The sequence below is a fragment of the Poecile atricapillus genome, chromosome 1, assembly GCF_030490865.1.
Source record: "Poecile atricapillus isolate bPoeAtr1 chromosome 1, bPoeAtr1.hap1, whole genome shotgun sequence".
Lineage (NCBI taxonomy): Eukaryota > Metazoa > Chordata > Aves > Passeriformes > Paridae > Poecile > Poecile atricapillus.
Window position 1 is genome coordinate 137,519,221 of NC_081249.1, and position 16,557 is coordinate 137,535,777.

General features: G+C 40.3%; 1 protein-coding gene across 7 annotated transcripts in view; it reads left to right on the forward strand.

Annotated features, from left to right (window-relative positions):
- Positions 1-428: 428 nt before the first annotated feature.
- CD44 (CD44 molecule (Indian blood group)) overlaps positions 429-16,557 on the forward strand; it is a 48,382-nt gene continuing 32,253 nt past the window's right edge. For all 7 annotated transcript variants that reach the window (XM_058829561.1, XM_058829562.1, XM_058829563.1 and 4 more), the window contains exon 1: positions 429-611. In XM_058829561.1, the coding sequence (XP_058685544.1) occupies positions 545-611 (67 nt within the window). In that variant the 5' untranslated portion in view covers positions 429-544. The remainder of the gene's footprint in view (positions 612-16,557) is intronic.

The window sequence follows — 16,557 nt, forward strand, 5'->3', positions numbered from 1 at the left end:
AGAGAAAATGGTGAGATAGGAATAAGTAAGCAAAATGTTTTTGGGAACTATCTAGGCTGTTACAGATGCTTTACCAGGGTTCAGAAACTCTAGTGCTTTTATGTTCACTTGGTTTGCAATAATGAAGAGATTTTAAAATGCAGGAGGAAAAGCATGTAACAAACTGCATTTCTGAGGTAACTCAGGAGAGATTACACAGATTTTCCTACAAACACACTAAGTATAACTTTTGACTAGGCTCGAGTAAGAAGAGAAGGTTTAGTGAGTGGCTCTTTAAAACTCAAGTGTGCCTGCTTAGTCAGTGCTAGCTCTCCTTCCACTCCCCCTTCTTCTGCTGCTGGGTAACTTTTGTTGCAATATGGGTGTGACTTTTGATGGAGCTTCCCCCTCCCAGTTATGTCATTACTTCAGTTCCTTTGAATCTGAATAAAAAGTGCAGCAAACTTCAGACTCATTGACTGCAGGCTTAACAAGCGTCGGGGCTTTTCTTCTTTCTGCAGCTTGAAAGGATCTTTGGATTTTGCAAAACAGTCCCAAGTGAACAATGGCCAACTTCTTCTTACGGGCAACTTTTGGATTATGTCTGCTGAGGCTCTGTCTATCAGAAACAGGTAAGATTTTTATGAATGAAAACACTTAGGATTGTTAAGTTAATGCTTCAGACAGCAAATGCACTTCTGCTAGATAGCTAACAGCTTTCTTGCATCTATATACTTTCATTATTTCCAGGGTTATCAGAGATGTTTTAGAAGTGTAATCTCAGTTGTGCTGGTCTCTACAATCACGGAAAGCTGTGCATTGCTTGTAAAGGGCAATTCCAGATCTATAAAAACTGAATTGCAGAACATTAAAGAATGAAGTTTAAACTAAGAACAGAGCTACATGGGGGAGTTTGGAATGGCTCTGGTAAAGCTCAGTTCGGCAATGTGACTACTGTTACAAACGCAGTTTGCTCTCCCAGCTCGGACTGCAGCGAAAAGGGGGGCAGAGGGAAGGCGGTGAGCCCCCCCAGCTTACAGCTGCATTCTGGAGTTCACATGAGCTGAACCAACAGCTGGAACAAAGTGCATTTGGGCACAGCCTTGCTGAACAGGAGAAAAACTGCAGGGATCTCGGCTGAAATTTGGAGAGTTTTTATGCCAAGCATGCTTGCTTCTGAATTTCTAAGGTCTCTTTGGGGCTGACTGGTGAGCTTTTGGAACAAAGGGGGTTAGAAGTGACAACATTCAGTTGTTTATCACTTACCTTCCTGCAGCTTGGTTATCTGCTTCAAATATTTGTATTTAAAAGTCTAAGGTTAATAGAGAGAAAAAAAATAACAAATTTATGTCCAAAGTGACAAAAATCTTTTGCAATTTCACATGATGCAGGCTCTGCTGTGTTTTAGGGGAATGAACATACTTTTAGCAGACTCTCACTGTGACTGCAACTGCCTCGAGGCATTTTGTGGTTAGGGATAACAGTTGTGCTCCTATATTGTTTTTGTACTCATCATTTCCAGGAGTCTAACAAAATGCATTTTTCATGGCCATTGTCACCCAAGGGCTGTGTGTGTGTATAGTAAATGTATGTCTCATTTGCTGGAGCAGCAGGGGTTAGTTCTGTAATGGTTGCAGCGCTGCCAGGCTGTGAATGGGTGTGTCAGAGGGAGCAAGTTCCCAGTGCATCTGTGATAGCTGAAGCACCCTCACTGCTTTTCTTCCTAAAATCGTGTGTCCATTGTGCCAAAATGCTCTTGTTAAGATCAGGTATATAGACAAAGCCTTAAGAGAAAGGACAGGGCTACTGTAGGTGCATAAAGTATGTCTAAGATGTGTGTAAATCCTTGGCTTGGTCCACATCTGTGCACTGTATAAATGTTATAATTGCTCGACTGATTTTTACTTCTATGAGCTGCCTGGAGTGTCCTAGAGAGCAGGGTCTGCACTGACTCTGGGAGTGATGTGTTTCTACAGGGAGACAGAAAGCCCCATAGTAGAGCCTTCAGCATGGTTAAAAAAGTGTGTCAAACTTCACATATGCCCTCAAGGGAAGTTTCTTTACTGGCTTAGTAAGGTATTAGACTATAGCTACAGTATATTTTAGTTGGTATACAGTACATTCCAGCATGACTTTGTAGTCAGTAATGATTTCAAAACAGCAGTTGATGGTGGTGTTTTCTTTTTTTAGCCAGTGATTTTGCTGTGTATCATAGACTAATGGCTATTGCTGTTGGGAAACTCCTGAGCTGGAATTTTGATTCATATAGTACAGAATTTTACTAATTCCTAATTTAGGGATTAAAGAAGACCTGGGATTACTCTTACTGTGATTTCAGAAGGAAAAATGAGATACAGAGAAAGCTGAAAAACTTACTCATCCTCATTTCTGTGGTGTTGTGACTATACTGTCACTGATATGTTTCTTACTCATGGTGTTGACATGACTTGTGTAAGGAGTCTGGATCCCGGAGGGCACTGATGCTGACATCTTGGTTAATGATGTTTCAGAGGAGATTTTTCTCCTGCAAGGCATTATGTATTTGTAGAAATATTTTTCTCAAAGTTTTCCTTGGTTAACACAAAGCAAATCCTACAATTTTGACACCCCACCCCCCCTCCCCCCAAACTGGAAGAAACTGGAACAGAAGTAGTAGTGGTAAAGATGAAATGGAAAGAGGGAGAATGAGCCTGCCTGTGGGAGGAAGGAGCTTGGCTGTTAGCACTGGAGAGGCTGCCAGAGCCCTATTGCCAGGTAAGGCTCTGAGACAGGGCTCCTGCAGCTGCTGGCCAGTCCCAAAGGAAGAGACCTGCCTTCCCCTTGCTTTACATATCTACCGCGTAAATTTGTAAATAAAGCAGTTTGAGGAAGGTCTTTGTGGTAGTTTATTTTCGCTCAGTCCTTACAGTGTGTATCTTGGCAGTTTCCCAAAGCTACAAAGTAACTAGACGTTATTAAGAGTTCGCTTAAACTTTCCATCCCTGTTTAGTGGAAGGGTTAAGGGGCTGCCGTGGAAACCCTCACGCACAGGGAGCCAACAAACCATGGCAGGGGATTGTTTTGCAGTCTTTGGAGAAATGTGTGGAGATTCCTTATGTACTGGTGTTCACCACAATGAAAAGCCCTTACCTTGAAAATAGGAAGTCAGAGAAAGGCTTAATGAGGATAGATAGCATCGTACAATTGAGGAAGAACTTTTTTAAGTAAATGCTTTTAAAACCACTGGTAGCTCAAGCCAAGGTTAAACAAAATGTTCATCCATATGTGGTATATCTTTCTTTCCAGAAGATTTCCCCATGACTTATAGGCATGAACTGAAGATAGCGTGAATATTGCAGTTATTCATCTATCACCTAAACATGCATGAGGTTTGACTGTATCAAGAATGTGCCAGCAGTTGGAGATACCATGACATGCTGGTAGACAGATAAACACCAGAGAGAACCATTACTTCTAAAATACTTGATGAAAAGATGTGGTAATATTTGATAATATTCATTCTGAATGTAGTTGACTGGTAGTAAAACACATTGTAGAGAAGCAGAGAAAAAGCAATGTGGAGTTCCTCTCTAAGGAGAGGGTAAATCAGTCAAATTTAAAAGTTTTTGACATTCCAAATGCTGTAAAAAGGCTTCTCCATCTGTTTTCTGGTCTTCCTCATCACATTTTTGTACCGGAACTAAGGGATAAGTGTTTGAAAATACAGTTAATATGGAAGATGATAATTCTCCACTTCATATATCACTGTTTGGTCTTTTATTTTCAAGAGAGTACTATGTGAGAGAGCAAGGGAAGGAGTTCTGCAAAACTCACCTCTAGAATTGTTTTTTCCAGGACCAAGGCTAAATGTATGTAGTTTTCTGTGAAATACAACTTCACAGAGAGGATAATGGTGAAACCAGCATGACCCATCACAGTAATCCTGCCTACTTTGAAAACAATGCAACATTGCACTGGAACAATTAATGGTCTTCAGAACACACCATATTTTACAATCAGCTGGCATCTGGGAGCGTGCTGATTTAATTTGTCAGCATTAAACCGAATTCTTAAAATAGAGAAATGGAAATTTCCAACTTGCTAGAAAGTAGAACACATCCACAGCCTATTTTGTTCTTTGCCTTCACCTGCCAGGGTTTCTCTGTGACAAACCTGGTGGTTTGGGCCGTTCTCTGTGTGCTACCCACGACTGTAGGCGGGAAGCCAGTTTGGTGTAGTTGCTGGTCATTCTCCAGGAGTCCATTGCCTCTTAACAGTCATTTCCCCCTCCCAGAGAGGTAATAATAATTTCAAAGCTATCAGACACTGTAATTATCAGTGGCCGTTCTGGGTGCTGCTAATAGCAGTGGCAGAGGGTTGTGTCGGTGCTGTGTTTATCGGTTTCCTCCCCAGTGCCTCAGCAGTAATATCAGTAGCAGCTGGCTGTGATTTCCCTCCTCCCGGAGCTGCCCCCGCCCAAGGGACGGCGGAGCAGCTCATCGTATGAATGAGTTTGCAGGCACTAATGTGAAGTGGCAGCTGAGAAAAAGAGGGGTTTTCCTTGGAGAATCTTTCCAGTCAGACAGAAAGTTCAGCTAATTGCAATTTAAAGTTCAAACCTCCATGACTGTTTCCTGCCTAATGAAACCTGCAGTCATTTTTTGAGCCTGTGCTTTCAATTAGGAACATAATTGAACTTTCTTTTATAAGCAATGGCTTTGGGACTTTCCAGTTCCACTACAGGACAGCACTGGCAACTGTATATAGTGCAGCATTCTTATTTTGGTACAATAACCTTCAATTCTCATATTGTGAAACATTAAAAAAAACCCCACTCCAAACAACTAAAAAAACCCCCAAAAAACCCAAAAGGCATTGAAGAATAATCTACAGTTTTATTCATTAAAAACATGAAAGCACAAGCAGGCTATGCTAATTCAAAGTAAAAATCACAGAAAAGACCTGGATTCTACTTACATTCGGAGTTTGAAAAATACTTTGCTTCACTTTTTTTTTTTTTTTTCTTTTTTCTTTTCTGTTGATGATTGATGTAGCGTAGTAGCTGGAAACTCTGAGACTGGGTTGTGTCTTAAAAAAAAAAAAAAAAAAAAATCGCCAGACATGCAGCAGCTGTGTTAAAACTTCCATCTCTTTCTGCTAATGATACTGTTCCAAGAGCAGTGTGAGAGGGTTGTGAAAGAGATTTCCAGGGTACATACTGACAGCTGCGTAGGAAAAGGGCATTAGCCTGCAATCCTCAACTTCACAATTAATGTCTGTTTTACTAAATACCTGCTTTCATAAATAAGATGCTGCCTCTGACAGAATATATAATAGTAAAAAAAAAAAACAACTGCCATGGCATAGCTTTTGTTAATTATGTATGTCTCACAGTGACACCGTGTTAGCAAAACAGGTTCTCAGAAGTACATTTCCCTAGGGGGCTTTTTTATTGTTATTTTTGTTAATGGATAGGTGTCTGTAAAGAAGCAGGGTGTGGTGTGTGTGGGTAGCTGTAATGAATAGTTTCTTGCAGGTTTCCCATACAGCAGGGAGAGGTTAAGTGGAGCTCGGTGGATGTTCCGTGGGCACCCGGGCCCCTGTGAGCAGATGTGAGCGGGTGCACAGGCGGCGAGTGAGCTGCTGGCCAAGCTGGTGTCTGAAAGTTGAGCTGCAGCCTTCAGCTGGCAGCCTCTGAGAGAGAACCCGGCTTTCCAGCAGGAAGGCAAGGTATCAGCAAGGGATAATGCGTGCCAGGGCAGCGAGGCTGCGGCTGTGTGCAGGGAGCGCTGTGAGCCCACATGCCCACCCAAACCAGCCTGAACAGGCTGGAATACACTCCTCCTGCAGCATGTAAATGTGGCACTTCAGCGGTGCTCTAGGGGTGCTTGTGATGGGAGTCATTTACCTACTCTTTGCCATCGGCCGAGTCACATCTTTGAGACAAGGTGGAGTGTCCCTATCGCGGAATGAGGTGGGGGAGTGACACAATATGTCACTGCTAAGGACATCCAGGTCTTCCCAGCTCCATCCTGGTGCTCTGGATAAAGCTTCTGCACAAGCAATATGGAATAGTTAACCAGGCAGGTTCAAGGGAAAGTAGTATTTACCAATTATAAGGAAACATGATCCATTAATAATGAAGACACTGAGGGTGTGGCCTGAATGCATCTTTCACTCACTCCCTTGTTCTTCCTCCTCCTGCTTGATTAGGTGGCCTTCATTATTTACATGTCCTTTCCCTTTTCCATCACTTACACAGGTGTGAAAACATAGAAGAAAAGCCTCTTTTGCTAATGAGTCTTCTTATTTATAAATGTAGGATTTTGTTCCTTGTTCGTATATGCTGCTTATTTTGACATATAGGAACACTTAGAACATGGAAGTGAAATATTTTGTTTAAATCACTTTCGCTAGTAGCAGTGCTGTAAAAATCAGATAAAACTTTATTGCTCTGACAGTTTTATCTTGTTTACTTGTTTGTTTGCTATATACACACTGAGGACTGGCAGCTATTTTCAGTTTAATAGCAATTGTTTCCTGTTAGACAACAGTAAATGCAAAATAGAGCTTCCTTAAAGAGTTCTTATTCCATGCTTATCTTTTTATGATTAGGAATGTTTGAAGCAGTTTGCCAAGTGAGAACTGACTTACATCTGTTGCTCTACTGTCAAAGTCAACACTTCTTTAGGTTCAAGAACTTTAACATTTATTTAACAATGAGTTGAAGAATAGTGTCTTAAATGTAGTCAGTCTTGCTTCCTTTTTGAACCAATAGTTCCTAGTGATAAATATCGACTGTGTTACTGAAATTTTGGAGGTACTTGTCTTAAACCTTGATGCTCTGGGAAAGGCTGTAGGGCTGGAGTGACTTGGTAGATTGTTGTTAACAAAATGACACTCTTCTATTGCACTAGTCAGAGTAACTTTGTCTTCTTGTGAGGAGCAAAAGCCCTGCTAGCACAGAAAATAAAAATGTCTTCCTTGAGATTGTGTATTGAGCTCTAAACTTTTAAACTCCTCTTTTCCAGAATGTAACCAAATCATTTTATAGCCTACTGAGAAGAGATACGTGGTGGTTCCAGTTCATCAGTGAGCGGGCACAGCTAAGGTTTTAGGGAAGCACTTAATTCCGTTGAAAATTCTTGTATTAGAAGTAGTAACTGCCAGACATTTTGAGCATGTGAGACACATTCCCATGGTGACTGCCTAGAGGGAAGTTTCTTTCCTGCTTTTGTGGCTTGCTTCAGTAAAATCCTGGATCCGTTTGCTCCCTGTCATGGTATAAAATATGGCAGAGCTCTTAGAAGAGCGTCCGTGATGATTTTTGTGTCTTACGACAGTTCTACAAGATCAGTTCTATTCATTCATTTTTATTTTTTTCTTCTCATTCTTATGGTTTAATTTTTGTCTGCTTTTTGGGTGGGAAAAGATTACAGTAGTTTTGCTTTGTTTTCTTAACATATTCTTGACCTGCCAAGTCTCACACATTATCCAGTAGTGAGATTGTGCTCACACTGAACAGAACACAGCATTAACTGTTCTTTAAAAACAGTGGAACAGGGGAAATCTTAGAGCATCATGGGAGAGTAAGATCAGCAGTTTTTCAGGTGATTTTTCAGGGCATCTCTAGGCATATACCCTAGACAGTGTTTTCTGTCTCTGTGGGTTCATGTTGATTAGAAAAAGCCCATTGTCCAGTTTTCCAGGAGGAGACATATCCTGTGAGTAGGAGATTGTTAAGACCAATGACTAAATCTAAATTTGCTTTCCGATAATGCTTTGATGGGAGTTCATTTTAATTCAGGTAGTACATGTAACAAGTAGTTCATGTTTCTTCCTGGAGCTGGAGATCATTTTTCTTCTTCTTCTATATTTCTTAACAAGTCCTACTGCTTATATATATGCCAGTGGGGACCAGACCTATTGTAAATTAGTGCAGCATGAACAATATATGGCATAAAGAGCAGTGCAAGACTGGTAAGATGTTGTAACAGCGCCCTTAAAGAACAGTAGAATTTCTATCCAAAATTTTGCATTTGCAAGTGAATAAGCTCTTTAAATAATTTCTTTTGTTGAGCAAAGGAGGAAAAATTTAAAAAGTTCTCTCTGCCTGACTAGGCTACTCTTCAAAATAAAATATAAACAATGTTATTTGCTTCAATTGCTTCTGTGTTATCACAAACTCATTTAAAAAACATAGCATAGCCACAGCATTGAAAGTCTTGGGCCCAGTAAGGTTTATATCCATTAATAACCTACAGAAGTATTTGCTGATACATTTACTGTTGTTATGGTTTGTGTTGCAAAACACATCCAAGTCTTCAAAGCTCAAGGTGGACATTGTAACAAAAACAAGTAGTCTCTCCTCAATATATCTTACAGTACCTTAAACACTCAAACACTTCAACACCATCACATGTCTGAGATGTATTCCTTCTGTTTGTCATCTGCTGGATTCTCCTGACTATTGTCAAAGAAATTGAATTCTTGAAACAAATTTGACATCTTAGACTTTCTCAATGTATCATTTCAGAAACAGATGGTGTCTCTGTTGAAATTTTGTTTTTCTTTTTGTTTTTTTTCCCCTCACATTGCACAGAGTTCACATAAATATTACAACATTTGGTCAGGAGGGCGTTACCTTATCTGGTGGATTTCATCAACACCTGCAGAGTTGGAGCAGTTAGGCTGAATGCATTTAAATTACCCTAGAATTTGAAATTTGAAGTCTAGATGTAGTAGAATTTAACAGAAAAAGAATATTCCCAATTGGTGAGAAAGAATTGAACTGACAAACATGCTGCCACAGAAAATAATGATTTGTGATTTTTGTAGCCCAGTCTTTTTATCCCCATGTCACAGGTAGGACAACAGAGAGGCAGCAATGTAGCTGTAAATAGAACACCTCCAAAGTCCCAGCCCCTTGTCCCATCAACAAGGTTAGTGCCTCTTTTGCTTCAGTTTTGGAAAGCAGGTATGATTTCACATAGGGCTGTTTCAGATGAAAGTAGCATTATGATTAATCGTAAGAAAAATGTTCTTGTGCAAATATTATTCTACTGGATGGGAAATGAACAAGAACACAGAGGACCAGAGCATTCTCTGAAAACTGTTACCGTAAAAACAGGAAACTCTCTTCAGTTACTGTTTGGCAATCCATCCCTGAGTCTTGCTGTGCAATCCTTCCTTCAGCCAAACAATATGTGTGAGAAAATATTCCTTATGAGTAAGAGAAAGTGTTTTCCTAATTTTTGAAACACCCATACAACCAATTTTTTGAAGACCTACACTGAATTTCTTAACAGTATCAGTCTTCTGTCTGACTTCATTACTCATAGTGCTCAGGTCATGCCATTTTATCAACACAGTCACAATCACATTACTGTTGACTCACAGCAATTGCAGGGCTATGTATTGACACCTTTTTTCCACCCCTGATTTAACACAAATACATTCACAGTGATAGTCATGACAACATGACTAATTGAAACCCATCTTGCACTTTTTAACTTACGGGGTTTGGTATCTTGAATTGATTTCTGCATTGGGAAGTAGCCCAGGATCTCCCCACTTCCTGAGAAAGTAGTTTTATGAGTCAGGTGAATTAACAGTCTGTTATACCAAGGTGTGTAAAAGACATGTTTTAAGGCTGTTCAAGGAAGACAAGAGGATCTGTGCATGGTTAGTATCAAATCACCTGGAAAAGTGATTTCTCACTGCATCAGCTATTTCTGCTGTTCCTAAGGCATCACAGAATCACAGTATGGTCTGGGTTGGAGGCGACTTTATCTTGTTCACACCCTCTGCCATGGGCAGAGATGCCACCCTCTAAATGAGATTGCTCAGAGCTCTGTCTAACCTGGTCTTGAATGCTCCCAGGGGTGGAGCTTCTCTGGGCAATCTGTTCCAGTGCTTCTCACCCTCACAGTAAGGAACTTGTTCCTAACATCAAATCTAAATCTTTTCTCTTTTAGTTTAAAACTGTTTCTCCTTGTCCTATCACCATCTGCCTGTGAAAAAACCCCTCTCCTTTGTTTAAAAAAAACCAACCTTTTAAGTATTGCAAGGCTGCAGTGAGGCCTCCTCAGTGCCTTCTCTTCTCAGGGTTGAAGAATCCCAGCTCTCTCAGCCTCTCTTTGTAGATGTGCTCCAGCCCTCCAGTCATTTTCATGACGCTCATCTAGACCTTCTTCTCCAAGAGGTCATGTCCTTATGCTGGGCACCCCAGAGCTGGCTACAGCACCCCAGCTGGGGTCTTAGGAGGGCAGAGTAGAGGGAAAGAATCACTTTGCCCTGCTGGCCACGTTCCCTTGGATGCAGCTCAGGATACTGCTGGTTTTCTGGGCTGGAAGCACACACAGGTGGCTCATGTTCAGCTTTTCATCCATGACAAATCCCAAGTCCTTCTTGTCAGGGCTGCTCTCAATGAGTTTTTCTCCCAGCCTGTACTCTTATGTCCTGGATGGATGCTTTGTCTAGTGCTCATGATAAACCACTTGATGAATTTTGCTCCAAGTAATATCCTTGGTGAGGTAAAAAAATATTGTGGTGCTTTATTAATTAGTAACTGTCCCAAATTTTGTATTTATTAAGATAGCATATTCCCAAACTGATGTTTGAATTGACTCTTGCTCAAAATAAATCCCATGTCATAGAGCTCAATGTACCTGAACTGAGGTCTGCCACTGTATCATTTACCATTCAAACATGGATTTAGCTGAAACTTTTTGTAAAATCCAGCAATATCTCGTTAAAAAATTACTAGAATCAATGAGCATCACAACAAAATCACTGGCTTCACAATGATTGCAGCACTTCTGGGAAACAATGATGCTTCACTATTTGAGGATGATTACATGCAAGCAATGGTGCATTGCCTTTATGTATCTCCACTGCCTAAATAAGTGTAGGAGTTAATGTAGTGTTTGAAATAACAGAATATCAAGGCCACACTGCCAATGCCTCTTTCTCATTCTTCCCTCAAGCAAGAGAATCTTCACTGCCTCTCATGAATTGTTAAATTTAAATAAACTGTTTTTTTAATATGAAAAAATATCGCTATTTCCATCATATTTGTGATAGCAACAGCATTGTGTACATATTCATGTTTATTCCAAACTCTAATTATTAAATATGCCTTTTTATGAAACCAGTTCCAAAAGACTCATAACTAAGACTGTAAGAATAATTAAATAAATTTAACTGCTCATGTAGCTTAGTGTGAATAACTTGCATACATCTTAGAAAAGTTACTTGCTAGTCAGCATTTTCAGTAAAAACTCCAAGATTCTTGGAAACCCTAGTGTATGGGTGGATAGATGTATAAAGAGTCCAGAAAATGGAAATATTTTGCCACCAAAAATTCCAGGAGGAGTTACCTGCTGGCCTAGGCAATCTGGTTACAGGCTATGGGATCCCTGTCATTCTTGTATCAGGGGAAAAACAAAGGGAGTAGTGGATGTGACAATATTCTCTTCCATCATCAGAAGCTTTCATAAGAACTTGGACTTCTACAGATCATGTCCTACATTGTGAGGCATATTTTGAGCAGCCTTCCTTTTTTCAGTAAGTCTACCAGAGTAATGTTATCTTTGTTTTAACTGGCTGGCTTTCAGAGCTTTGCAAAAGATTCCTGAGGTTCTTTTCTTTCATTGGATAAGTGACAGAGCAGCAAATGGGAGTAAGGCCCTTTGGGCTCCAGGCTGGGGACCTGTGTGTCAACTGCTTTTATCCCAAATAACTGAATCAGTCAAACAGTGAAAATCAGACTCTTATTCTCCAGCCTTGTTTCATGTGTTTCTTCACCTGGATTGCGTGGAACTGATCCCAACTGATTGTCCTCCCAGCCCTTGTTACTCAGCCTTTGGGGTTAGACTCCTCACTGTACAGCCTGGAGCTCTCCTCGTATCGGCAATGATGATTATGTTTTCATCATTTTGAGGGGGGCATATCAGATAACTAATTGCAGACTATGATATCACTGCCTGCAATTTTTCCCCCGAGGTGCTGTGCAGCTGTACCACGTTCTGCTGGAGTCTGAATGAGACTATTACAAAAAGACTAATATTAATGTCAGCAGCAAGGAGATTTGTCATAAGTGATGACACAGTATAGGCTCGCTCAGGATGTTTACCAGAGCAACAGTTGCCACGCAGATAAAGTATGATTGCAAGATGCATTAGGAGATTCTTCTCTTCCTACAGCAACTGCTGAGGACTGAAACATATTTCTTGTGCTTACTTGCATTTTGAGTGACTCTGTGAATGCTTGATTTATTAATAGCACTACCCCCACACCCATTGTTTTAAAGCAGTAGCCAGGAGAGCTCTCAGTGAAGAAACTGGAGATTTTTGTCCATCAGTAACCAGATACAGAGACAATGACTTCAGTGATCAGTAGGCAGTCATTAGGAACAACAGTTTAGAAGAAGGTCAGCAGCATGAGCTTTGTCCCACATCCCATTTCCAGTGTGCACTCCTAGAAGTAAGACAGAAATGCAAGGAACACTTGCTAATTTTTGTTGGAGAAAGGAGTGCTCCCACAGCCCTGAATCCTGCTCTGGCCTCAGTGCATACCTCAGGCCATGTTTCTTTTTCGATGCAGAGATCCACGTCAGCCCACTTGGACCTCAAGGTTAGCATGGCTGTCTCATGACTTCTCATGCAGTTAGCAGCACGCAGGAAACTGAGAAAGCTACACTCTTATTTACTTTTTTCAGACTGAATTACTAGGTGCCCAAATATAAGTGGGTAGCAGGAACAGCTTAGGCACAACTTCAAAGCTCTGAGTCTACACCTTTGGATCTGAGGAGAGTCATCTTCACTTTCTTGTCACCACACCCAGCTACTAAGAATACTTTGTCTCTATTTATAGCAGGAACTCCTTACAAACATGCAGGTAAATCCCTTTTAAAATGTTTTCCTGGACGTTGCAGTCTAAAAAGCCAGGTGTGCAGAGAATTTTTCCCTCCCTGAATATCAGCTATCTATTAGAGATATAATTATGTGGAGTTTTTCTCCTGCATTAAAATTTTCAAGGCTTAGAACATTTTTTTTATGCCAAACTGAAATGAATATATGACTTTTTCAAAAATCCCTGAGGGAACTTTTGTCTGGGTTCCTTGAACCACCTACATTTTTATTGCAGCCATATAAACATTTAAACCTAACTTTCTTAAGTGATTTTATTTTGTGCAAATGAATTATTTTAATTTTAGAATTAAACAACCCCCTTATTTTGCTTTATCTAAGTATCTACAAGGAATACTTTGAAAACCAAAAATTTATTTATTTATTGCCACTAAATCTGGAAATGTATTTCCTATAAACCATTGCAGGTTTCACAACTTGGCAATACTCCAAGGAAAGTATTTAATCGGACAACTCCCAAGAATCTGTGAATGCTTACTTTCACTGTCACTTCTTGGAAAAGCCTTGCTTATGGTGCAGGTGGTCTATTTCCAGATTTGTTTCTCTACTTTCTTTAGAGAATGGTGTTTTGCAGAACAAGAGTATTGTAACTGGAAGAGCACAAAACCAGCCACACTTCATGATGATACATGTGGCTTGATCCTTGTCGCTTTTGTGTTGGGATGGTGAAGGAATGCTTGCTTCATTCACCTGGGTCTTGCAAATTTGACTTCTGAATTTTGATCAGTGTATAGTCATCCCAATTTTGAGTCCTATTTTCCCAGCAGATTCCCTTTGCTCATCAAGCCCCAAGGGATTCAAGTATAGGTGTGTTTTAATGATGTCGACACGTGTCTATTAGTAACTGTGGCTGGGATTAATGAATCATTTTACATAACCTAGCAAACAGCTATCCAGTGGTTTTCATCACTGACTTGGGCTTTAGTCCAACTTCTGACATAAAGGTAAAAGCCTCTGTATCCTGTTACAGTTGCCTGGGCTGCGAGTTGCTTGAGTGAAATTTTTTACTAATAGACTCTAAAAAAAGGTAGAATACTCAGCAAATAATGCCTTCCAGGCCCATGTGTGTTGTAGTGTATTAGGCAATCACTGAATGATATTTATTGTACATTTAAGTTCTCGCAGATGTCAAAATGGCAGTAATCTGACTAACATTGACAAAATATTTTGGATCCTGAAATGTTTCATGAATCCATCCTGTATGAAATTTTGTATTCAGAGGCCATTTCCTCAAGTCAGAAGTAAAATATGCATTTATTTAGCACATGCATTAAAATATGCATCTTATTTAGCCATGAAGTAGTTTTCTTGAGAAACAATTAGAAAACCAGGCATAACTAGAGATAGGTCTGAACTCTGGATTGTCCAGCCCTCCCCAGATTTTAGAACTCATATGGCCTGAAGGGAAATCGTAATTACTAGGATTTTCTTTTAAACGTATTTTAATCTGTTTCTAGTATGTTACTTTTTGTTACTTCATTACTAGCATGCATTTAAAGCAGGTGATAATATTCAAAATGCAGCTATCAGTGCTAAACTGGTGGTTGTTCCTGTTCAGAAGTGTCAGTACAAATGATCTGTGATTATAAGGAAATCAGTTTAATAAATTTAGAACCAAGTTCTTACAGTAAATGTAAATCCTATTTTCTATTAAAACAAAGAGAATGAAAACTATATGCACTGTCAAACCTCTAGTTCTCTCCCTGTTGTCAGCCCCAGTTTAGCACATCCTGGTGGCCTATCAATCATCTTGAACCACAAACAGAAAAGGAAAATCCCCACCAAAACATCCCCCTAACATTTCCTGGTTGCCATGCAATTCAGCGTGCGGTTTTACCAAGAAGTCTGTTAACACGTACAAGTCTTACACATGCTTTCGTTCAAGTGGGCAGGGTGTTCACAAATCTTGGTTTGCTCTGATATATCTCTGCAGTTGCTAAAAGAACTGCTTTTTTCTTTTCTTTTTTTTTTTCTCAAACACAAGATAGAGTCCACCTTGAGAATGAAACCCCCAGGTGGTCTCTTGAAAACAGTGAAAAGCAGGGAGTAGTGCATGGGATATCCATACAGTATACCAAAAATCTTAATGGAAAATCAATTCCAGTGGGAAGAGTTAGCATGAGTCAGTGTTACTCATTATACATAAGGGTTGCAGAATCAGGGTGGAAATGGAAATTGCACCTGGTTTCTTACAGTGACAGTTTCTAACAAGCCTCTCCTATTAATTATCAGGGTGTAACTCACACTTCTCTGACAGGACAATGCTCTTTAGTCTGTGTGAGGTGATTCTACCCTACCAGTGAGCTCTAGCTAGCAAATTGTGTGGGGAACCAAAGTTAGTGATTTTGGCTGATAAATATTAATTAAACCTGATTTAGATATGTGAATGAGGATAGCAGAGAAAGGTTTGCATGCAGCTGCTTGAGAGGGGGCACCAGAACTCCCAGCAAAGATCGGGAGAAATGGCCTATATGGAAGTTTATATTTCCCATGCTCATAAAGCTCAGCACAGACAGGAGCATTCCATGGCTTTGGTTTGTGTCACCCAGTCTCATGGTCTGGGTGAGATTAAGGATTATGACAATTCAATGTATTTTGTACTGTTTGCTTTCTTCAAGAGCTATTATTAAACAGCTGTAGCAAGTCATGTGGATGAAGGAAGAAGGGATTGTGTCCTATCAGGCCCGAAAGCCAGACACCTCTAAGAGGGGGAAGGAGGGAAAGTTTGTGTGCTGTTGGTGATTTCACTGTGAGTCTACTCTGAGTCAGCCCCTTTGAAGCTTCAAAAACGTTAAAAGGATCAGCAACAGCTTGTCATGCAGATTGAGTTTTACATTGCCTTGACTCTTGGAGCACAATGAAAATCCATCTTTTGGATAACTGTGTTAAAGCCAGCTAAGTAATATCAACATAAAATTAATGGTTTTGACCTTCCTGCCCTATGGGAAAAGGTGAAATATGTATTTTAATTTACATTTGACAGTCATGTTTCTTCCTTAATTCAAAAAGCCTCAGCATGGGGGTAAAAAAAATAAGGTATTAATTTAGTTTAGATCCCATCATTTATTTTTGATATGGTATTAATTGGTGTGATGAGAATTTTTTTTCATTAGTTCAGTTAAGGGTCCCCATTGTGAGAACGTTCAAATCTGAGGCTATACAGTAAAAATGCTGTGTTCCCTGACGGCTCTGGGTTTGTATTTTGTCATTTTTAAATGTGGTAATTACTGCCTTCAAAGAGTAGATGCTGAATTTACGCAATTTGCTTAGACTGTGAAATACCATGTGAGTTTTGGGTACTGCTTTGGCCCTTTTTCTGTACTCAGCTCTTCACGAACAGAGTGTCTCTGCTAGAGCAGTGGTACTTTTGGAATAGTAGGCGTAGAAGATATCATCAAAGTGAAAACAGAGGTGCTGTCTCAGCATTACTTTAGGGCACAGTGCCAAGGAATTGGATGGCCTCAGAGCCAGTTTTGAGAACTGGATTGCCACATTTTTGCCAGGGGTTTCCTGGACACCCATGTGATGTCTCATGCTGCACAAGCAAGGCTTCCTGTGTGTGCATGCAGTGCAGCTGGGCAGCACACGTGCAGTGAGCCTGGTACCTCCCAGCAGTGTCCTGGCGTGCAGGGTCTGCTCAGGCTGAGCATTTCCATGGAAAATGTAC